This window comes from Glycine max, chromosome 8 (genome assembly GCF_000004515.6).
Source record: "Glycine max cultivar Williams 82 chromosome 8, Glycine_max_v4.0, whole genome shotgun sequence".
NCBI lineage: Eukaryota > Viridiplantae > Streptophyta > Magnoliopsida > Fabales > Fabaceae > Glycine > Glycine max.
The window spans coordinates 35,459,380-35,485,343 of NC_038244.2; the positions used below are offsets into that span (position 1 = coordinate 35,459,380).

Consider the following 25,964-nt stretch of genomic DNA (forward strand, 5'->3'; position numbering starts at 1 on the left):
ATAAGATTGAATTTGAAGTTTGGAACATAAAGAACATCATGTATAATGAAATGTGGCGATAACTGCACATTTCCTGAAATATGAGCAAAAACAATGGAACCATTGGGTAAGTGGATACGCACAGGTTGTATTTTGGAAAAGCTTAAAAAATTATCAAAGGAACATGTAATGTGGTCTGTGGCCCCAGAGTCAATAATCCAGGGGGTGCAATTAGAAAAACAATGTGCAGTGTGTGCATTAGACAAAGAGCTTGGGTTAGTAGTGGTGCAAAAAGAAAAATGGGTACCAAAAAACATTTCAGGAGAGTCATTAGAATTGGACTTGGACACTTGAGAAATATTGACATGCTTAGGCTAAGGAGAAGCCGTGGATGGACTAGCATTTGTATTTGGTTTTTGTTGCTGAAGGAGACCTTGAAGTCCTTGATATTGGGCTCTAGTTAGGCTAAAGCCCAACTCGTTGGAATCATTGTCTTGACTAATCGAGGAATGAATGTGTGAATCTACTTCTTGTGTAGCGCTATTGACGACAACAGAGGAAGGAGAGTTGTCCCGGTTGTGAAACCTTGGTCGTCCGGGGTAATGCGGGTGACCAAGAGGATACCCGTGCTTGGAGTAACAGACGTCCACTGTGTGTTCGGTACAGCCACAGTAGATACACTTTTTGTTAGAACCATTGGTTCGGGCATTGACTCCTGCTGGTCCGCTAGGTCCTCTTATGCCGTGTCCCTTTCCATATGTCGACTGTCCAACATTGATGAAGGCATTTGGTTCATCAATGGTGGATGATGAAGAATGTTGACGCTCTTGTTGAGCTACCATGGAGAAAACACGATTACTAGACGGTAATGGGTCCATCAGAAGTATTTGAGAGTGAACAACAGAGAAATGATCATCTAAGCCTTTCAAAATACGTATTATGAAGTCTTGTTGATGATAAAGTTTTGTGGAGCATGTGGAAACATGGAAGGGACGAAAATTGTCGAGCTCCTCCCACAATGACTTTAGCGCTGTATAGTAATCAGAGACCGATCGGGAGCCTTGTCGGATACCGTAAAAATCACTTTGGGAAAATCGTTCTTGAAGGTCTATGTATATGTCTACGGCACGGTCAAGAAAAATAACACTCTGCACAATTGATGGTGACAAAGAGTTTAACAACCAAGAGATGATAAGGGTGTTATAGCATTCCCACGACAGATAAATGGGATCAGTGGTAGCTAGGACAGGTATTGTGCCATTTAAAAAACCCATCTTGTTTTTAGATGTTAGGGCCATTTTGATAGAGTGAGACCAAGAGTGGTAGTTGCTGCCAATCAAAGTTGGGGTGGCGGAAATAGAGGATGGGTTGTCACTAGGATGAATATAATAGGGGCTAGATGGGTCAAGACAAGGATTATAGGGTGAAAGTGCCGTTGTTGAATGTATTATCGTTAACATCAGTTTTAAAAAAACCGATGTTAACGTTAAATTTACAACATCGGTTATTTAAATAACCGATGTTGATAATAAGAATTACACCCAAAAAAATGTGTTAATGTTGAGAGTTAACATCGGTTTTTTGAAAAAATTGATGTTAAAGTACGTTAACATCGGTTTTTTTTTTCTTTTTTTACAGAAAATCGATGTTAACGTATGTGTTAGTGTTGACAGTTAACATTGGGTTTTTGGAAAAACCGATGTTAACGTACGTGTTAATGTTGAGAGTTAACATCGGCTTTTTTGAAAAACCGATGTTAATGTATGTGTTAATGTTGACAGTTAACATCAGTTTTTTGGAAGAACCGATGTTAACGTATGTGTTAATGTTGACAGTTAACATCGGTTTTTCGGAAGAACTGATGTTAACGTATGTGTTCACGTACGTTAACATCGGTTTTCTGTAAAAAAAACCGATGTTAATATACAAAACGTTAACATCGATTTTTTCAAAAAACTGCAAAGCTAGATTCTTTTGATAAAACTAGATTCTTTTGATAATCTACAACAGATATGCCCACTTATTCTAGTTATACAACATATGTCAATCAACTGCAAAGCAGGAGCTTCTCATAAAAAAAATTCTACTAATCAATGATGTTACTTGTTAAGCAATTAAGCAAGAGACTATAAACCGCTCATCAATACAGCAGTTAAGGGCTAATAATATAAACTTTTTTTGGATATGGCTTATAAGCATCATGATGTGCCATTATTTTCTCTTATTTCTTAACCCTTTTTGCACCATTTTAATTACTGATTAGTCTTAATTGTGAAATTAATCATGCAGTTTTATCATTTGGGCCTATTGGACTAATTTTGTGTTTTTAATTTAATTTCAGGAGAATTATAAGCAATTGGGCTTAAATCCAGAATTGGGCTCGGACTTGAAGAGAGCAGACAATTTTATCAAATCTTATCTAGACTTTATCTTATCTAAGATATTATTTAGATTTGATCTCATCTAGATATTATTTCATCTAGATCTTATCTTATCTAGATTTGATTTTATTTTATTTATGGGCTTGGATTTAAAACAGATCTGTAAGCTTTGGGGCCGAAAAACTATATATAACAACACTAAGGTTCAAGTTTAGGCTCTCTTCTCTTCTCTCTCTTCTCTCTTTTCTCCTATTTTTGTTTTTAGTTTTAGGCTCTCTTCTCTTTCTCCTTTTTTTTCGTTTTTGCAATTCCAGTTTCTGACTTTTCGTTTTAGCAATAAAATTTCGTTCTTCAATCTATAATTTTGTTCTCTATTGATTAATGGAAGGATAAGTCCACAACGTTGTTTTCTCTTGAGGATCAAGCATAGTTCTCTTTGAGGTTCTATTATCACTGTTAAATTCTGTTCAGTTTTTCCTCTTCACTAATTACTCTGAATTTGTTGCTATTAATTCATGCATGCTTAGTGCTTGATTAATTGTCTCTGCGCTTAATTTACGTTCATGCTTAATGATCATTTATGAGTAATTGGTGTATGTGTTGCTTAATCACATAATGAATGTCTTATGTTAAATTTTGCTTAGTAATTTAATTTAGGATTGGATTAAGTGGTTGAACTGAATAAGGATAAACTCTCGTAACCTAGGATAAGAGACTTGCTTGTGAATCAAGGGGAAGCAACATGTTTTAATTATGATATTTTCTAATTCACATCTATTCGCTGTTTAATTTACAAAAGCAAACAACCCCCCCCCCCAATTCGTTACTATTTTCCTACTGTCTGTCATGAACATTTGGTGTATCATTGCTCGTTGGGAAACGACCTAGGATCACTTCCTAGTTACTACATTTTAATGTTTATTTGATTCGGGTACGACCTCGATCACATCATAACTAACATAAATTCAGGATTTACTTCTATCATTAGTGCCTAAAATTGATGGATATCATCATCACGTCAAGAATTGTATATTAGCAACACCACCTAATTCCAAACTGAGAACAACATGCAATATCAAGAACATGGGTATAAGAAAGATGAATTTTATGCGTAAGCATTAACAAACACATGTAAAAAAGAAGAGAGCATAGAATTCACTTGCGAAGGAAATTTGACAGCCTCATTTCCCTTGATACTTCCTGCTAAAAGCCTAAAACAACTTTCTCTTGATATTATCGGCTCTCAAGCAATTAATTTAAGTTGCACTTGCACAGTTGCACCAAGATACCAAATCACCCCCACTACATTTAATACAATTTCATCCCCCTCCATAAAATGAATTTTGTACCAACTATGTAAACAAACTTCAAAAAAAGTATAATTAATTGGAACCGTTGAATTTAGGTCCATTTTTTGGTTAAGATTCTTAAGAGAACATTACTTTTCCATCTTAGTTTGTGAAGCAAAGTAATCATAATGATAATAAAGAGTAACTAAATCTGCTTGCCCAATTACACCTTCTTATAAGATATAATATAGTCCTAATAAATAATTGTCATCTGCTACTTTCTGTGAATAACTCCCATCAAACAGTTTCTAATATGAATCTAATACAAAATTGCTAATATAGGAAGTTATTTTGCATACACTCCTAATAATAAACACCTCTAATCCATCTATGAATCCTTCCTAACCCACTTGGATCTCAATTCCCATCACAACTCCTTTTGGTTGGACTACTTCTAGACTTAGGTGCCCTCACATCAAATGAATCATGTCTAACAAGCATATTTGTAGGTCTAACCATATGGTGAGAAAATTAGACCAACTGAGGAACCATCAAAATAAGCCTATAGGAGGAATCCAAGACGACAAATTCGTTCTTTAACACAAAGTGTAATGAAGGGAAGGGAAATGGTAACTGTAGGGATTGTATTTCTCAAATGCTGTATAAGAAGAAAAAATAATTCAGTATTTTAGAAACACATCAGGACTCAGGAAAGCCTATGGAATATTGCAATACTCAAACAAAACCCAATAATCAAAGAAATGCATCCCATGTCAATTTGTCTTGCATTAACAAAGAAGATACATGATTGACACATAAATATTGGACCAATTTGTTTATACTTAAAAAATGTAATTTTAAAATAAGTGCTTTTTTAATTAGAAGATAATATTTGCTTCTTAAAATAAGTAGAAAACTGTTTTTTTTTAGCAAATGCAGTTTAAACAAACACTATATAAACAAAAAAACTGCTTATTTTATTAAAATAAGTATTTATTTCAACAATTAAGTTTAAACAAACTGACCCAATTATCTAGACCAGTCACTGTTTAAGCAATTAAAATGAACAACCAGCAATTCAGTATCTAATCTAAATCATGCCTATGGAGCATATCTTATTTGAGTACATCAAGGAAACTACAGTTCATAATATCAGGTTATACTGCAAAGCAGTTTTTAATAGTAATTTGTTCCATTTGAAAACTATATAGATGATAAAAGAATCTCTAAAGAGAGAAAATAATGCAGCCTAGGATGAGTATGTTGGTATTTGACACTAACCACTTCTCCAAAACACAGTTGGGATCACAGCTATGGTTCAAAAAACGTGAAGTATTTCCTTCGAAAGTTGCATCTATTGTGAAGTCTACTTTTCCTCATCCTCAAGCGTCGAAGCTGGTTCGATTGATATCATTAATAAAACCTACATTCAAGTATTATAATGATTTAATATGTGAAAATTGATACTTCAAGGAAAACTCTTTTTCAAATGTCTTTTTAGAAATTAAATCATTGTCTTGCACAAAGCAACACCAAACACTTCAACTGCAACCATCTTAATTGGTTCTCTAGAGTGCTCACACTTCAACCCCAACTTCCATCATTGCATTTATTTCCTATGTAATTTGATAAAGTAGTATCTAATCATGTGATAGTTTGCATCTCACTGAATTCTTCAACATGCCTATATACATTACCTTTTTGAAAAACGTTGAGTATGTGTTGTCCCATATCAGTTTATAGCTTCCAGCCATTAACGTGCAAAAGTTCCCCTAACATTTTAGGCACAAAAACTAAGATGAGTACATACATATCAAATGGACTGGGTGAGGGCCTAAGAAATTGAAGATGAGAATGGCTGATGAAGAATAACATCAGAAATGCTTATGGAGAAATCAATTGAGGATATGATACAGATAACAAAAGAGAAATATCATTCAAACTTACAGTTTTTTCCCCAGTAGGACTTACAAACTCCAAACTAAATCCAATATCCTGACAAATAATAAAAGATAGATCACTACAAAGGGACGCCAATGGAAAATATCATAACATTTTGAAATCAAGGTGCAGCAGCACAACAATAATACCATATTTATCTTGCCTTGTACCAATGAAAAATCCTATGCAATGTATGAGTTTACAGCATCAACAGAGAGTAAAACCTGAAGTAGGATAGAGAAACTTCTATCATATTAACATCATAAAATAGCACAAACATTTTCTTGAGTAATAACAAATAAAAGAGTCATAGATTCATTCAGTAGAAAATCCCAAATGAGATAACAGTAGCACTAAATCATGCACAAATTACAAAGACAAAAAAGTTTATAAAGTGTGCAAAGAAATAATGTATAAATTAAATAAATTGACAACAATGCCAATCATGCTAGTAGTTCTACTAATGCTGTTAGGAGTCCCACATTGAGTGGTACTTAAGCCTTGAGACTCTCCCATGTCTAATCTGTTTCTGCAGGTTTGTGATCTCCTCTGTTCTGCTTCAAGACCTCCAATGTTGATCTCTTTCCTTTGTGTAGTTTGCATTTTGCAATTCACATCCCTATGCTATTGATTTGTTAATTGTGTCTTATGGTTAATGTGTGCCTAGACTATGCCACTTTGGCTTTTGATGATCAATGAGGAAAATGCCTTCAATATAGTTTGTTTTAGCAGTTGTATGTGTGCAGTATAAATAAAAATTCAAGTATGGTCACAACCGTAACTTGCTAATATCATAATAAAAAAAGACAAGTTAATAAATTTCACAAGCCTTGTACGTATACCTCATAAGTTTTCCCAGTTGGAACATTTATCTCTTTGTAGTCATCATTTTTCCTGAAATGAACCAACTTCAAAAATTACTTGAAAATAGAGAAAATCATACAAAAAAGTAAGATTTTCAATGAGTATATATAAAACATAAACATACTCAGGGTACAATTATCTACATTTATGTAAGCAGTCCTAAACTAAGCATAGAAATGTTATTCTCATTCTGTCAATATAAGGTAATGACACTTTATTCTTTGTATTGGTATTTTAACTTAATTATGTGTTCTTGATTTCAAAATTGAGGCATGTTTATAAACATTGCTTCAGTATTGATTTGGAAATAAACATTTTTTTGGGTTATTTATTTGAAGAAAATATGCATTGATAATGATTATTATAAATTATAGAATAAGGACGTGGAGAGAAAGTAGGGAAAAAGAGAACTAGGAAAAATAAATTGCCCAACACTGAGAGCCACATGGTTGATACAAATACTTAAATAAGAAGTATAATTCAGAAATTCAATTTATGGACAAGCGTCAATTCACCTGGAAAGCGAAAAGATTTGTGGAGATTTCATTCAAGGCCTAAACATTTACAAAAGAAAAATAAAAAAGAGAAGCTTGAACATTTACAAAAGAAACGCAAGTACTCAAGATGTTTTAAAGGTGAAAAAAGTGCCTAAGAGACATTGAGACATAGAAGCCTGCATTGCCATGTTTGCAGACCACAGCATCCAAAGCTATGAAAAAATTCACAAGGTATGGAACTAAGTTACTGAACCTGTATAAGAGATGTCATCATCATTGTCCATTGTAATCATTGGGGGAGCATATGGGGACACATTGGATCGAGCAGTGAAGTTAGATGGCTTTACTGCAGGATCAAAAACCCTTTCCTGAAAAAAAAAAGACTTGCTAAGCATCTAAAAGTCACACTGAATATGATTAAAATAAAGAAAGAACCTAGAGTTTCCAGTATTTCACAAATGCACTAATACTCCGTTAGCTTTCTTCCTTTTTGTTACTTTTGCTCTGTTTCACTTTCCCATATTTCTTACAGCCAAGATGCTAATTAAACCATCCCCTATTTAACAAGCCAAAAATGAGGAAACAACACGCCATGCTAGCTTCTTCCTGGTTAGAAAATTTAACACTTACAATATTTTGTCTATTCAAAAACTAAAACAACAATAAAACCATCATCATGCAATTTGCTGAGAAATCCTTACATGGGTAAAAGGAACATAATGTAAGCAAAATTCAAATTCCAAATGAAACATTCAAGCAAATTTGCTCCTTGGAAATGAAACTTCTAGAAGTCCAGAGGTCAGCTCGTGATCCACATAACAAAAGGAAACACCAATCTGTAGATGATTAGGTAGGATTTACCCATAGAAGTAGGTTATAAAAGATTAATTTCTCTCACTTAAATATGCATGTGCTGAAACTTAAAATTAGGAGTCCCAGGGTCCTAATGGAAGCAGTACCTTTTTATCTTTACTTTTCCGAGTTAAATTATGATCATCCTTCCTTCTCTTGCTATTTTCTTTCTTCTGCAAGAAAATGGAAAAAAACATGTCAAGTGTTAGTATTAAAATAACATCAGTTTTTTTTTATCGATTAATATTAACTGTTAATTTATTATTAGTTTTTGTTTACATTATATATCTAAAAGAAACATTTTTATTACCTTAACCAATAATTATTTTTCTTCACGTGCATTACACTCTACACCCAATAAAAAATAAGATGCATAGTTAACAAATAAAATAGTACTAAAATTTTCTAATCATGATTTGTGCAAGTTTGGTAATATGATAATATAAATAACAAGCATGATTGCATCCTATGGAAACCCACCTCTGCCTTTGTTGATACAAAAGAGTGCATAATATAAATTTCTCACATGATCATTTGCTACTACTGTGCATGAATAACACAAGAATCAATTTTACTTCCACAAATATTATGGTGATGCCAACAAAAATAATAAAAAAATTATTTTATTTCCACTGTTAAATAATTAATTAATAAATTTCATTATAAAGCTAATCCAAACACGCCATACTGTGAGGCATCGAGACCCACCTCCTCTCAAATTAACTTTCCAAACTCAGCTCAACCAAACCATCCCACTTTCCAAACACATCTCAACTTAAAACAATTATATACAAATTAACTAACTACAACTGAATTTTCATCGGGAAATAAATTATACTGTTAACCCAAAAATATTATGTTAAATACACTTTTATCACCTATCCTATTTGCTAATAACTTTTAATTATTTTTTTTACTTAATGTTATATAATAATAAATTTTTCATATTTTGTTATCACCTGTTTAAGTGAATATCATAAACAAATACTTTTAACAATTGGATCGCTAATTACCTTCTTTTAAGAACAATATATCTTCAATTTCCCCCTTTGGTGGACATTTGTTACCAACTTGTTGACTCTCCCTGCATGCTCTTTTATAAGTACTAGAATTTGTTATCCCGCTAGTTTTCCCCTTCGTCTAGAATTAACGCATTCTTTTTTGAATTATATGATATGATTTTGCAATTCTTCATTAATCTTTTAGGATGCTTTTTTTAGGGGAGGAACTATTACCAGGCGCTTGATGTCGTCATCTTCAACGCGGCGTTATTCGACTTTGACGGCGGCTTTGATGTCTTTGCGTTCGCCGATGAAGAGGTCCCAACGAAAAATCTAGGAGAGATTGTTCATCATGTCGTCGAGCTCCTCGTCCTTCATGCCCACCAGCATGCTCACCGTGAACCCGAGCTCGCGGGATGGAACGTTGGGGTCACTAGCGACGGAGCGATTGCGTATTCGAGGAGAGGAGGTCGCGAGGGTGCCGCGGGTGGGAGGACGGTGCATGGGTCCCACTTGAATAGGCTGGCAGTGAATGCATCTAGATCATTGAGGGTTGGAAAGTGAGGAGTGCAAGGGAGCGTGTGTGTGGTACTGTTTGGGTGGAAATAAAGGTGGCGAAGGGATTCGAAGAACCAAAAGGGATTGGTTTTGAAGATTTTGGTTAACACCCCAGCAAAAGAGGCTTTTAGTATTCCAACATCAACATCGGTTATGTAAAACAATCGATGTTAATCAATTTTCGTGGTAATGTTAACATCAGTTATTTAAAAAAATCGATGTTAATCAATTTTCGTGGTAATGTTAACATCAGTTATTTAAAAAAATCGATGTTAATCAATTTTTGTTAACTTCAATTTTTTAAAAATCAATATTATTATCGTAACGTTAACATCGGTTTTTTAAAAAAAAAACCGATGTTAACAAATCAACTTATTTACAAAAATGCCACCGCTTTTTAGTTAACATCAATTTTATTAAAAACCGATGTTAAAATAGCGATGTTGAAAGTATTTTTTCTAGTAGTGCGTGACAACATCAGGATTGCTTGTGTGGGAAGTGTCTGATATTTTGACAGAGGAAGGCTTATTAGCAGAGCTCCAAGGAGAAGCTCTTATACCATAAAAGAAAATGCAAGGCTATGATGGAAATACTAAAAGACAGAAGAATGGAATTGGTTTTCCTTATCTCGTATTGAAGAAGGGAACGTACATATATACAGCCTGTGAAAAGAAAAGATACAAAAGGGAATAACAAAAAATATACATACACCTCAGCAGATTCTGGATCCTAATAACAAAACACAGTTATGAATAGAAACAAAATAGAGAAAAGGACAACAGGCTCTACAGTTGTACAAAGTAATCTGAGATAATCTTCTGTTTAATTGTGATTTTCTTCTCCTTTTAAAAAATATTCAAATTACAATTGTTCTCTAATTTTTTTTCCTTGGTTGCTTCCTATAATTTAAATTTTTTTTATCTTTACTTCCTAGTGTGAGGTTCTTGCCAAATGATTGCTTGTGTTTACTTAAGACACACGTCACGTGCACACATATGCTGATGTGTTGATTAAAAATAAATATGTATGCTGATATAAAATATATTAAATTTTTTAACTTTTTAAATCGATTATATTTTGAATTGATGTAAAAAATATTATTCTACATCGATTATAATAATAAGTTTTTTACCTTGGTTCTAAGTATAACTAATTTAAAAAGTTGAAAAATCTATTTTTTTTCACACATGACTTGTGACATGTTATTTTAAACGACACATCAACAAACATTTGACTAAATCTAACAGTAAAGTAGAGACAAAAAAAATTTAAATTGTAGAAAAGAATAACAAAGGAGAAAACAATCACAAAAATTGAGTATTTTTTAAAGATGAAAAACATATTTAAATTTAAGTTTTTTTTATTATATACTGAGATGAACATTAAACATATATTTTTGGATTGCTTTGAGTTCCATGTGGTGTTATCATTTGCAATGAACATTAATCTTTTCTCGGGCTTCTTTTCTTCTATCTTCTAAGCTTTATTTCTTATAGTATATAGTAAGAGCACTTATGAAATTCATGACACGTGTCAGAAGCAGTTTTCCCAGTACACATGTGCTCGATGCGACTTGCGATACTGTTCCCTCCAATGTTACAAAGTAAGTTGAAGTATTTGAACTGGTTCATTAGAGTTTCATTAATCATACTTTGCAAAAGCGTGCTTTAATTTTTGTGTGACCTTACACCAACTAACTAAATAGTAACTTGTCATCTTTGATCTTTTAGTCGAAAATAGGAGCATGAAAAATGAAATGAACTTTATTAGGAGCTGTATTTTCATCTTCATCAGCTACATTTTTTTTATGCTGCTGTTATTTAAATCTTTAATTTGCAATTGCAACACTTCCTTCCTACAGTTAGTGGAAGTTCAGGGCTGCAGAACAGTTCCTTTGTTTCTGGTATGAGTACAGGAATGGGTTGTTATATGGCTGGTACCTATGCAGACTGTTTCAGCTTAATGAATTGTTCCTTACAGAGCCTCAAAAGGCTAGGATTTATCATTACTATGTATCTGTCTTTCTCTGGTGTGAACAGCATATTACAGAGCATCAGTCGAAGTTTAAAGATGGAGAAGATATACCTCCTTTAGTGGTATGCTACATACTTATCACTCTCTCTGCCATAGTGTTATTTATTTTTATTTTAATTTGGAAAAACTAGGTAACTAATTGCTCCATAATTCATGTAAATAATTCAATAATATTATTTCCTACTCCTTAATTAGACATATATACACCAGTTTATCTTCAATCAGCTGTAAAAGACACTTGCACAACTAACAATTTACTCGTATTTAATCACTGGATTTAGTTAGAAGATATTTATGACTAATTGTAAATAACTTTCAAGATCTCAGAGGGGCAGAAGATTAAAGCCAAGACATCCTCTCGTATATAAAGAGTGTCTCTGAAATCCAATGATAGGATATTTATGTACTTTCTAGTTTCTAAGTACATCATTCATCCATTTCTTTTGTTGTTTCACAGGATGTCTCTTCCAAAGCAATCATCAATAGAGCTGAATTGAGTTCTAATTATAGGACATCCAGTGGCTCTGATATGACATTGTCAAGTTCTGATGACAGGTTAGATTTTTAAATAGCTGTGAAACCTTCCATTGGAGTTCTTAAATTGAATATTTCATGGCTTATAGAGTACAAGATGTTGCTGAGTTACTTGACATGATGGTTGAGGATATTCCTTTTTCAGGAATTTGTTAGTGTATAATTTAGTTTTTTTTATTTTAAAAAATTCTAGCAGTTATAATGCAACAATAATATCAGAGTATTTCATAACTCTTGTACCAAAAAAACAAAACTACTACGACCAATTTTTAATGTCCACAAATTATTATGTCTATTTAAAACACTCACATGTTAAGAAAATCGTTATTTTATTGATGTTTGTTTATTTGCGTAGAAATGGAGTGAAAAGAAATAGGAAGAAGGTTTTAGAATTTGAGTTAGGAGTAATTGGCGTAAAATTGTTTAGTTTGATAAAAAAGATTTGAGTTTGAATGTTAAATACGGAAAATTAAGTTATAGAACATACCTAATTAAGAACCTTTTTTTTATCCGAGTAGCTGAAATCTTCAATATAAAATATACGTATAAACTCAAAGACAATCATTGGATTGTCCTTTTATAGGCATTATTGGGTGGATATATCCCATGCAGAGCACAATTAATTGTAATGGAATACTTATCAGTGATTGAGAGGAAAGAGAGAGATTTCATACTTGAGACTCATATTTATATATAGATTTCTTACTCGAGACTCATATATATATATATATATATATATATATATATATATATATATATATATATATATATATATATATATATATATATATATATGTAAGTTTGGGTAGAAAAGTCAACTAGACAATTAATAAAGTTTGATGCGTAAGTAGAGCAGACAACTTTGAAAATTGGGGCAAATATACTTTTCTACTTTCTATATTTCTTTTTTTTTTTTATCTAACTCCGTCCTTGGCCATCTTCGTATTGCAGTTCCTAAGAGGTTCAGGCTTGCAAAGGACACAACATTTGGACAAAGGCACTTGAATAAGTGGAGTCAGTCATCAATTTCCTTATGGATGGCAAGGACATATTTATTAGGAAAAAAAATCTCTTAATTAGCCTTTAGCTAAATTCTGAATTTCGAGATTTTAGTTTGCAAGTGACACGTAAATTAATTTCAAAGTTCCTCATGCTTTTGTACTCTGCTCGAATCAGGTTAGCTTCTTCAAACAATTCTCTGGATTTGTTAAAGAAAGTTAAATAATAAAAGTTTCCTTTTAATTTGTTCACTGATATATTAAGCAAAAGCCTGGTTATTGATTGTGATGAATAGAGTAGAAGGAGGATAATATAAGTTCTTTTATAAATATTGTTTGAATTTGGAAGTTTTTTCCCCTTGAATTAAAGCACCATGTTACTCCCTAAATTTTTTTGTCAAGAAAAAAATTGGCCAAATTAAACCTTGAGCATACTGAAATATAAACTTGATTTGGGGTTTTTATCAAAAAGTTCAAGTTCTAAAAGATTCTAAAAGACATGTTAAGATAAGATTCTAAAAGAATGTTCTATAGAGAGATCTATTGTAGAAGATAATCCTAAAGTAACTTATAAAATATTTTAGAATGAGTAAGTAAGTTTGTATTTATAAGGAAAATTTTAAAGAATTATTTGTAGCCATTGGATTAAGTGATAGTTGGCAAAATTCTAACCATTTGTTTAGGAAAAATTATTACTATAAATAAGGATGATATATTAGAGTTTATATAAAGTCAAAATCAAGCCAAAAATTAAAAAGTGATCATTTGTAAAGTAATCTCTTCCTTCAAAACTTTCTAATCTCTTTCATTCCAACGTAACGATATTTTGGACTGCCAATCAGTCCTCTTTCATATGATGAAATGAGAATATTCCAATTAAAGAAAATAGTATTAAAAAGAGATAAATTAAACCTTCATATTGTAGGGACCTTTTAACTCTAAGTCACATGCAAACCCAATTAATAAGACCAAGCATGATACATAAGTATCACTTTTTAAACACTTAATCAAATACTCATAATTTTATTATTATTATTATTATATCACATCATAATATCTATAATATATTTTATTCTCGTTTATCTATTGCTATGTGTATAATGACTCATCGGATGTTGGATGCCCATCCATACTTTTCCAATAAGACCCTCCTCCTCACATTCCTAGCATTTAGCAAGCCATCCCCATAAATAAAAAAGCCACACTAAGCTCATTGTTCGATCTGCTCCCTTTCTTTCTTTTTCATGTTAGCAAGTACTCACGGAAACACAGACACCACAGCAATGTCTGGCTCCAGAAAGAAGCTTCTTCTAAACACCGTGTCCGTGAAACTAGGCTGCAGCACCTGCAGAAGACCAAACCTGTGTCGCATATTCCACCCAAAGCCAAAACCCAAGAATCTTAACAACACTTACCGAAAGCACAAACATTCTTCTTCTTCTTCTTCTTCAGGCCAATGGGGTGGTGAGGACAAGTGTGACAGCACCAGCACCACCCCCACCCCCACCCCCACCAACACCACATTCTCAAATCCTATCACTGCCTCCTCTCAATTTTCAAGGTACATGGATTTCAATTTGCGTCTTCTCGTGTGCTTTGAGTTTCATCTTTTGATTAAGGCATCATGAGTTTCATCTTTGGAAAGAGGAAAACTCCCGTAGGTTCTTTTGTTTCCTCCTATAATTCAACTATTTCATTACATTCATTCAGAAAAATAAAATAAAAAATTCTATTTTTTTCGTGTTTTTTCTTTCGATTCTGTTGCTTAAATTTTACTTATGTCATTAAAGTTTGCATCTAATATTTTAACATTTTCTTCGGCATAATATCAAGTTTGCTCAAGTTACTCGTCAATTTTATTCATGTGTGAGTACAATGTATTTTTGACAGCATGAAAAGTAACACGTTGAGGAGTTGTGTTGTAATTTTTGTATCTATCACAATCAGAATTTTACTGAGCTATTTTCTATATGGCATATTGCCCATTTTATGCAAATGATGAACACCTTTACATAGCCTTCATTGTGTACACTTTAAGGTTGACATGATGGTATTCAATGTAATGTTCATATACTAATGCACTCTCTGTTGATATCATTGTACGCGATTGTAATAAAGTTGTGGCTTTCAGAACTTTTGCGGAAAAATAAGAGAATGCTGGACAAATCAGTTAGAGAAATAGAATGAGAGAGACTAGATTTGCAGTCACAGGAGAAGAAACTGATTTTGGAGATAAAGAAAAGTGCCAAACAAGGTCAGATGGTATGGTGATCGTGTTTTGAACTTTTGCTACTATTTGTTGCCTTGTTTGCTTTAGCTTTTGGTTAGAGCACTCCCTATGCTAGCTTAGCTGTTCTTTATTGCATATCTATAATGCCCTCCTCTGCCCCCCAAGGTGGAGGGTGAATTTGAGTTTTCAATGGTGATGAATGACCACTACAAGGGGAACTCTTTTTTAAATTACAAAGTCCAAAAGTCACCTAACAGGTAAGTATATAATGTAATGTTTCTTTTAGGTGGATGAATATCAATGGTTAGTCTGTCATGTTAATTTGATTTGGCACTGCTTATCTATAGAGGTAAGAACCAAGTAAAAGCATCATGTAATGTGGGCAGTTGGACAACAGAAATGGATAGTCAGCCATCCGATTCTGCTGCAGATGTTGTAGATGTTAATGAGTCTGGAAGTAGCAAGTTAGGTGGATCCGAGCCTGAGGGTGATGTTCTTTGCTTGCATGATCGATTAAAGTGGCTCGATCAGCAGGTCATCAGAAAGGTTGTATAATTTCCAAAAGCCTATCCTTTCATGATTTATTGCGTTCACTATATCTACATCCTCTTTTTGTCTATCATTCCTTTCAAGTTTTCTGTTCTAAGTGTTGCTCCCTCATGATAGATTACCTGTTAACTTTTTCATGTTTTTTTTACCATCAAGGACAACCTGGAGTGTTTTGCTAATTGAGAATGACTTTAAAAGAAAAAATTATATTGGTCTTAAAAATGAGAATGATTGTACACCCCGATTTATCTTATTTCTTTGGGATCTGGAAATGAGATGAAAATAAAATTTATCATCAAGGCTGAAAACCAATTTGATGCTTTAATGTTTCTCTTATTTAAAGGTTGGTCTGCATTATAATTGAAGTATTCATGGGAAAAAATATGTTTATACTTTTCTTCTTTCTATTATGATTTTGTTTTTAAATTCTTCCATTCTATTATCATTTCTATTAGCTATGTAGATGTCAAGATTAAATGGGCTTTGTAATCACATTCTTTTGCACTTTCAAGGCTTTCCATTCCTACAGGGACAGGTTTTAGTTACTCTTCTGATGCTAGTGACATTCGTCAAACAAATCCTTAATGACCATGATGGAGATATGTGTAAGGTGTCTCTCTGGTGACCCAACTGAAAGGCCTTCTGTGGAACATATTCTCTGGAATTTGCAGTTTGCAGCCCAAGTTCAGAATTCATGGAGAAGAGACTCAAGTGATCACAGTTACTCACCTGCACCATCCTCCAGGGAGACATAATTAATATTTGTATGAAATTTCCAGCAACTAATAGGGCCATCAGTCATCTCCAAGTAGTCAAGACAGAGCACCCTATGGGAGGATGCTGGACAATAAGGTGGAGTTCGGTTCCCCAAATAAGCGGTCTAGCGGATTCTTTAACTCTGCTCTGGTAAGCAGGTTGCAACACTTTTTGTTGTGTGTGTGATTTTAGAGATATATGAAGTTTGAGAATTAAACTAAATAGAACTAGCATTGTTACTGTGGTTATATATAAACTAAATAGAACTAGCATTGTTACTGGGGGGGGGGAGCAGGCCGGTGTTCTGAAGCTTAATGTTCTTGTTGCAGTAATATAACCTGAAAGAGAAATTATGGTTATATATAAATTTGTTCATGTATATTTCACCAGTACCTCTGGTACTGCTATGATTCATATTAATAATATATAATTTCTGCCTTCCAAAAAAAATATGGCTATATATAAATTATGCAAAATTTTATTCATTTTTAAAGGTATAAATTATGTATGTTCTAAGATCTAAACATTTACCTACAGTTGAAGATGATATGTACATATTAAAGACTTTTACCTACAGTTAGGAGATGTAAGTAGAAGTTAATGACTTTTACCTACACACTATACATAGTAGATAAAATCTATAGTGACAGACAATTAGCCGTCATTATATGTCCCCTCAAAGTTGATGGAAGAAACGTCCATAAGATAAAGTCTATCATACATTTACCTATGGATTTTTTATTTATAGTGACAGTTTTTGTCTGTAGGTATAGGTCGTTTTTGTTGTAGTGGGCTTTAATTTTTGTGTGACCTTACACCAATTACTAAGTTTTTGATTCAATCAATAACTAATCATTCAGAGGATAAATGTTACTTTCATTTTCCATTTTTTAATCTCCTTTCTTACATCTGTTGTGTTTGAAAGGTATTATTTCAATTTGACATTGTATGTTATTTTAGAAGACATACTTGATCATGGTCTAGAGTGTTGTTCTGGTAGTGTTACTACCTTGTTCCTCTGCTTGTATCTATGTATCTCCATTTGCATTTATTGTGCCTACTTTACTATATTGAGTGGTCCAGCTATTCTGACAAGGCTTTTTTTGGCAATTTGTTATGATTCAATTGGATTTGTATGATTTTGCAAATTGGTTGTTGCTTACATGCTTTTCTAGATACTCTGAATCTTGATCCTTGTTTGTTATGAACTGCTGTGAGTTTTTGATCGTTCATAGTCTTCGTTGCACTGAATCCTTCACGAAAGAAAATGTGGTTCAGGAGCTTCAGCAAATGCAGCCTAATGAACAAGCAAAAAATAAGATGTTGGACATACTGAAAATATGCCATTCAGAAGAGGAAATGGATTAGGATTGTAATTTGTAAGTCACCCATATTTTCCTTTGCTTTCAAATGTCCCAGAGTTGATTTGTGCAGTTTTTCTTGTTTGATATCTATCTTTGCATGAAAGCTTACTCTAGTATTCATATATTTTCTAAAGCATATATATATAAACAACAACCTAAATTTATCCCAATAGGTAGGGTTGGCTTCAATCAAAGCCACTGGGCTCTTCAAATTTTAGTAAAACATTTGTCAAAACCTTCAAATTTAGCCTTGAAAGATTATGCACCCGTCATGTTTGTATCTGACACAAAGACACTTCAAACAAGAGAGTGTCCGTTTTTCATAGAAAAAGAGTTCCATTAAATTAACTATTTTTCTTAAGGAACATAAATTAATTAAAAAATCTTATAATTAGAGAAAAAAAATACATGATATCATAGCTTAACTATGCTAATTGGCAGTTAGCCAATCAGCTTATAGAACAAAGGAGAAGAACTCTCTAATAATCTGATACCATGTGTGATCTATAGCTATGTTTTTATTCTATCAACTAATCAACTAGTCAAAAATTCAAATGTAGTGGTTTTTCTTGGTCTACGCCCCTGGTTGCTGAGACCTTTTCCTTTTGATGCATATACTAAAATAGCATAACAAATCATTATAAGCAACTCATGTAGAACATAAGAAATAGGTAGTTTGTTTTAGTTTCTTCATTTTTATTTTTAGTAGCACACACGTATGAATTCAGAACAAAATGAGATCCTTTTTTTTAGAACAATTCATGCCATGAACAGGCAAAATCCGCAACCATTTGTTTCGTAGTGCAATAGTGGAATTACCTAAGGAGATTCTTTACTTTTGTTGGATCATAACGCTGATGCAACTTTAGATCCATCAAACTTTAGGGATAGTGTTATTCTATTAGAAGTTATTATTTAAAATCCTCTAATTATAAGCATATTATAATTGACTATTATGTGTTTGGCACTTTTGCTATAACAGAGTTGTTTTGGAAGTTTAGGAGGAATTTGATTGTTAATGGTTTTAGGCTTTAACTACTGGTCAAGAATTTGAGTGGAATATCAGAAAAGTGATATTGGTTACTGCATTTTTTTACACTTCAATATTATGCTTTGACATGTTCTCTACAATTCAACCCAAAGTCAGAAATGTTCTGTTTAAATTCTGTCATAAGATTGTTTAAGTGAAGATGATGTGATTTTTAACAATATTTTTTTCTAACACTTAATAAAAATACTGCCAAAAACTTTTGACAACCAATGAGGGAACCGTGTATGACCCCCCGACTACTTAAGTCACTTGATATTTGCACTAAAAAAAAATTATCTGCCCCCCAAGTAATATTGGGCCGTCAGTGTAAGCAGAAAGCCCGCACCTCGATGGTAGCAAACTATCCATTTATTATCTGTTCTTAAAATTTTATATAATAAACAAATATTTACTTTTCTATGGTGGGTCCCTTTAACTTTAAAGATAACAAATAAAAAATTCAAACAATATTTTATCCCACTTTTTCCCTTTTACACCCTAATCTCACTATGCCTTCTAGCGTGGGAAGCCTTATTAGATCGTTCGAAAGTATTTTCGTCCGTCGGATCCATTTGTCCTTCTACCTAAGGGATAGACTCTCTTCACATGTGGAGTCGTGGAGCTAAACTATAGTCACAGACTCATGGGTCCCACCCACGCATAGAACTGGGGTTTTATTTTGGGCACGGTCAATTTGCTGATACACCCGTACAAGATGCGCAATTCCAAAATCATCCTTTTATTATATATATAATTTTTTTTATTAAACTTATAATTTTTATTTACAATTTATATATATATATGTAAATAAATTAATTATTAAATCAAAATTAATTATCACATAATTTATTATATAAATTTAAATATATATTATAAATTTTAATATTATATATAATAATATTAATTATTTTATAATATAATTGACTTATTAATTTAATTGATTAGAATATCTTGTTAATAATATTTATCAATCCCTAATAGGCTTACTCACAATAGCACTATTGGAGGCATGGGGTAAGTAGTCGCGGGCATCCACAGTTCTCGTTTCTTCCTGAAGTTTTTACTAAAAAATATTACTTTATTGGTCTGATGCTTCACAATATTTACTTTGGGCCTGTTGTATATGTGAACATTGAACAACAGGGTGTTGAACATAAATGGTTTTTTCTTGAAATAAAAATATAGAAGGAAGGTATTTTACTGAAATATGGAGGTATATACATCAATTGCCATTTTAATATGGGTTTGCATTATCTCGGACCTCTTTTTTTGTGTATCGTTGTATGTCTCTATTGGTTCAATTAATTTAATTTTAAAAGTATAATCAATTGTTAGACATATGATATGAGTAATTTAAATTGTGATTTATTACTCTTGTATAAGTTGATCCCTCTTCATATGATATAGTATAAAGACAAATATCACAAAAGATAGTTAAATTGTCATTTTAGAATTTTTTTTTAATGCCTTTTAAAAGCAAATAAAGTTATCATTTGGATGAAAACATTAACGAAATAGACAAACGTTCTTCAAAAAAACACATTCAAATGGTGAAAATCTATTTTATAAAATAAAAGAGATTTTCAATATCAAAATCAAATTCAAATTCTATGTCACTTAAAATTAGATAGGAGATAAACAAAGATCAAACATAAAAAGTTATAATGGTTCATTTTGATCAGTGAGACTATATCCAGTTCTTGATAAACCACCAAATTTCATTAACTTATCACAACTTATAAGTATTTTATCTTTATCACTTTTAGCCTTAACAAATCAAGCTCTATCTCAAGCTTGAGTCAATCCAGTATTTTGTTGAAAATAATTGTGTATGTCTAAGATCTAATACATTATGTAATCAATTCTAATTCCAACAATAAAGTATTATTATTTCTTTATTATTTTATATTGTTTGATAAAAATAGTTGACTTCATAAAGTTCTTGATTAAAATTAAAGATTTGTTATCATAATAGAGATTATAAAAAAGAGAAACAAGTCTCTTATACTTTTAATATAAATTGTTCTTGATCATAGGATTATTATAAATAAGACATTAATAATTTGGATAGATCGATATATATGTGATAATATTCATTGGATGAATATTAATAGATCTAATTTATTAATTTATATATATATATATATATATAAATGATGTGCATAGAGATGTGATCATTGAACCGACTCAATTGAGATTTTCTATTGAATAATATTACCTTAAACGGTTAATAGGAAATTATCATGAAGAAGTGTAAAACTTTCTTTGACATGAGATTGTAGTAATTAACATGTCATTTGTTATATTTTGATTCCGGACATCTAATGCTTTAGAGCACGAGTTGAATGGACATTGAATATAACTAAATACTTGTAGAGTTAATGACTAATCAAGATGAGATTCATTAACTCTCGGTAATGAGTTTTAAGCTCTATAATAAAATTAGGATACTCGTCATGACAATTGAATGAATGAAGAAATGAGTTTTCTTAAGTCATTCACTAAGTAAATTTATTAACTTATTTGAGTTTAACATAAATATTATACTCTAGAGTTAACTTAGAGCGATAAATGATGGAAGACAATATTACATTATTTTTCTATTTGGTTCTTGTAAGTAATAAATATTACTTTATGCTACTTGGACGTCGAAGTGTGTTGCCAGATGCCTACATTGATTTATATATTACCGACTTAGTTTTAAACCTACGGGGTTACACCAAATGAGTGTTTTAATCTCTGTTAAAGAAATTATTTTAATATTTGATGATCAATTAAATTAAAGAATTTATTATGATCAAATGATTAATTAATTTTCTAGGTGAAATATTATTATATTGTTTGCTAGCACTGAAAATATAAATAATATAAATATAATTGAAATGTTTTGGTGAAAAAAACAAAAAATGAACATGTGGTGATCATTTCATGCGACAACAAGTTATTGAGAAATGTGGAGGACTTCATGTTTACGTTTGTAAACCGAAAACACATGTCAAGTGTTGGACTTGGTCAAATTTTGTTTCAATCTTTAAATATGCTAATAGCTAGCAGAAAGAAACAAAAAGGGACTTTGTTTTTAAATTTAAATATGATAATAACTAGCAGATAGAAACAAAAAGCATGTTAGTTTAAAATTTTAAATGGCTATTAAATAGAAAAAGAGAGAGGAGGACTATTAGTTTTTTCAGTTTGTTAGGAAAAGAGGTTTCTTATGTGTGCTATAAGAAAGGTTATAGATTGCACATCGAATGCACATTGAAATACACACATACTTCTTATCTTATTATTCTCTCAGAACGGAAGCACCAAGATATTTTAAAGTTTTTTTAATCTTTGTTCTGCTTGTCAAAGAAGTTGACAACAAAGGTTAGTGTCGGTATGGATACATGTAAAATTTTCACACTATTAAAGAAAGTTTTATGCTTCAAGGACTGATCGACAGGTGTGCATTTAATTCTCTTATCTTTTTAAATATAATTTAGATACAACATAAATCCTTTTTATTCCATTATGTGTTATGAACACTCATATTTTCTTTAATATTTTTTTCTACCAAGTTACTACTGACCCTATACAAATTAGAAAGATTTATTGTTTTTGTTTGCACAATAACTAACTCTTTGAGTGTCTTATAGACGAAATTTTTTATTGACTATTTGTTAGTATACATTGCAAAGAACATTGTTGAAAATTTAGTATAAGCAATTACTATTTTTTTTTTGTGACATATAGAAGTCATTCGATATTTTAATAAGTTATTAATGAAACTAACATATCAAAACATCAAATTATAAATATTTTGTATTAAAGTTGATGGTATATATTTTTAGATGAATTTTACTTTTTGTAGTTGTCCCCTTATCATCTCAATTTAGGTCTTCCCCTGCCTATGTAATTGCATAGTTTTTCAAAAATCCAAAATAAAAAGAAAAAGAGCAAACGAGAGAAGTAAAAAAACCAAATATATTAGTATATATTATGTGCTTAATAATTAATTTGGAATTCAATTTGGTCTCCTAGTTCTTAAAAATGAATCAATTTGGTCCCCAAATTTTTTAAAAGGTTCAATTTGATCATCAAGTTTTTAAAAACAAATCAATTTGGTTCCCAAATTATTTTAAATGGTTTAATTTGATCCTCAAGTTCTTAAAATTTTAGAGACCAAATTGATTCCTTTTTAAGAATTTAGGGACTAAATTAAACCTTTTAAAAATTTGAAGACCAAATTGATCCATTTTAAAAACTTTAGGGCTAAATTAAACCTTTTAAAAATTTGAAGACTAAATTGAACTATTTAAACTAAGTTGGGGATCAAATTGATAACTAAGCCTATATTGTTCGGCCAACACGTGACACATAACATAATAGTTTTAATATATATTGAGATGAGAAAATTGTGTGGATCCCACATCATATTTCATAATTCTCTCTCTTGACACTTTGGAAAAAGGACATATGATGATAGTTTTTAGGTGCATACAACGACGATTTTTAATCGTCTTTGAAACCAATGTTGTTGAAAGTGTCGACTTTTGACGACGGTTTAAAAAAAACCATCTTAGAAAAACATATCATTCTAAGACAGTTCTTAGTCTTAGAAGAGTAGTCTTAGAAGACGGTTCTTAGCTAAAAGCCTTCTTAGATGAGTACCCTTCTAAGACGGTTTTTGGCTAAGAACCGTCTTAAAATGATTTATTTTCTATAATTATTTTTAAATGTCATCATGTATTTAATTGTTTTTTTCCAATAAAATAAATATAAAACAAAATAATATTAAGTAATCATTTAGTTATTTTTTTTCCTTATCAGACATACATTACATTTTAATTAACTATTTTAATTAAGCATATATTTTATACAATGAATGCATAGTAAAAAGAGTTGAATGACAATAAAAAATGTAACTATACATATAAAAATATGAGAAAAATAAAAAATACCTAAAATTAAAGACTATAGAGCAAGTCCAAGGAAAAAATCAATAATACTACTATTATTTATCTCTCTCATAATTATATTAAAAATACCTAATATTAAATAACTTTGAATGTTCTACAATATATAACATTCACAGTTCAGTCTATGAATCAGAACTCACGGATAATATTCCCCATCCAGTAGGGATAAATGCAAGGATGCTTGCAAAAAGGTCAGCTATCGATACTGGAGTAAAGGCAACAACAAGACACACAACTGCAACAAGGCCTATAGATGCAACTCCTTGTGAAAATCGCAACACTAGTTGAAAATCAACAGACTTTTTTGGGTTGTAGGTAAAGATCTGCAAAGCAAGGAAATATCAGAATCCAAAAAAAAAAAAGACGTGCTTCAAAAAGCTTAAAGTGAAAAGATAAAAAAAAGCTGCCCACAACAACAGAAAATACAAATAAAGTCAAATTATTAGGAAAAGCCCAAACCTTAAATATCAAGACAATTCCAAGCCCATGAGAATCCATATATCTACAAAAATTTATGAGAATCTTTAAGAGTCGTATATAAGCTCTTTTGTCAATGAAATACTAGAAGTTATAAGCCTTTTCACATAAATAGGGGCAGAACATATAATTAGTACAAGACCAAAGCAGAAATTTTATTTTATGCTTTTTGTTAGGACTAAATACATGATCATAATCTAATTCACGGATGAAGACGATTCTTTTTACCGCAAGTGATGTATCATCTCCGGTAAGATGCAACTTATACACAACACCATATTGAAACAAGAAGAACCTTGCACTCAAAATTATCTCCAAAAATACGACCCCTTAAAGTTTGGATATGCATCTACAGAAATAGTAGAACTTGTTAGAAATTAAATTAATAGAGCTAGTGTCAATGAGAAATTAAATAACATTGATTATAAATGTGAATATGGTTGAAAAAGTGAAACTCCCTTACAATAATATAGCAAGAAACAATCAATTTAAGTATTTCTCCATTTTGATCCCAAAACATACAAAAAATCAAGTGAAAAAATCACTGTTAACCTGTTCTTTGTCCCACCAAGACTCCCAACTATTATCTTCTTTTACTCCTACTCCTCCTTTGTGTAGAAGCCAACTTGTCCAATCTTCAAAATCTTCCACAGTCCTGTTTACCAACTAATCAGATTAGAAAGATAACCACTTGTTCACACAATTCATAATTTCATCATCTTTCCAAAAACATGAAAAAGGATCGATTTAAAAGCCTAACTGCAATCAAATCAAAATAAAAAACATTCATTTTGGTCCTCCCAAAATACAAAATTGTCGTAGTTTTCTCCTTCAATAATAAAGACATCAAAGTGTCTTTTGGTGTCAATATATATATTTTTTTAATTTCAGATTAGTCATTGAATGCTATCAAATTATATTTTATTCTCCTATTTATTATTAGATAAAAATTAGGGATTTAGTACTTATAACTCATTACTAGAATAATCCTATGTAATCAAAACTGATTCTATTTGCTTATTATAAATAAAGACTATGTATGGTCATCCAAGACAAAACATGTTACAGTAAGTCCTTTCAACAACTAATATTGTTGACAGTCTGCCAAGACAATTGGTTTGATATCCAAAGTTAGCATTGAAGGAACATTCTGATTTAGTAATCATCAGAGGATAAAATACAGTAACATTTATGCTTTAGTAGGACCAAAATAGGTGTTTACTATCAAGAGAATATAACATTAACACTTATAGACATAATTAAAACAACTGTCAACTTACTTTTGCCACTTGAAACCAGAGGGGTTGAAAATGTAAGGAGCAAAAAGCCAAGAAATGACAATGAACCATCTGCTAAGAGTTAGCAAAACATATGTAGCAACACCTCTTGTGTGTTACCTATATGTGATATAAACTATAAGAAGCAATGCCACCTCAAGCCTATTGTGTTGCACATAATTAATACTCAATATAATGCAATTTCTTTCAACCAAACAAACCAAAAAACTATAAATCAACAAAATATATTACTCACGCTTTGACAAAGTGGCTCCTAGAATATAGTATATAATTTTCAGCAAACTTTATGTGGCGGACAACAAAGCATCTACCAGTACCACGATACTATGGGAAAAAGTCAAACACAAATCTAAGTCACTCGGAACAACTAT

At 31.5% G+C, this 25,964-nt stretch overlaps 1 protein-coding gene and 1 long non-coding RNA gene across 2 annotated transcripts; both read right to left on the minus strand.

Moving 5' to 3' along the window:
- Window positions 1-353: 353 nt before the first annotated feature.
- On the minus strand, window positions 354-1,277 carry LOC102669463 (uncharacterized). The gene has a single exon (XM_006586444.1). The coding sequence runs from the start codon at window positions 1,275-1,277 to the stop codon at window positions 354-356; it is 924 nt and encodes a 307-aa protein (XP_006586507.1).
- Window positions 1,278-4,736: 3,459 nt separating this feature from the next.
- On the minus strand, window positions 4,737-9,441 carry LOC102668804 (uncharacterized). Its single transcript, XR_415656.3, has 8 exons — window positions 9,039-9,441; window positions 7,911-7,976; window positions 7,205-7,319; window positions 6,433-6,484; window positions 5,740-5,814; window positions 5,597-5,644; window positions 5,347-5,421; window positions 4,737-5,072 (listed from the first exon to the last, which is right to left on the minus strand). It is a non-coding gene; the product is annotated as an uncharacterized lncRNA (long non-coding RNA).
- Window positions 9,442-25,964: the final 16,523 nt, after the last annotated feature.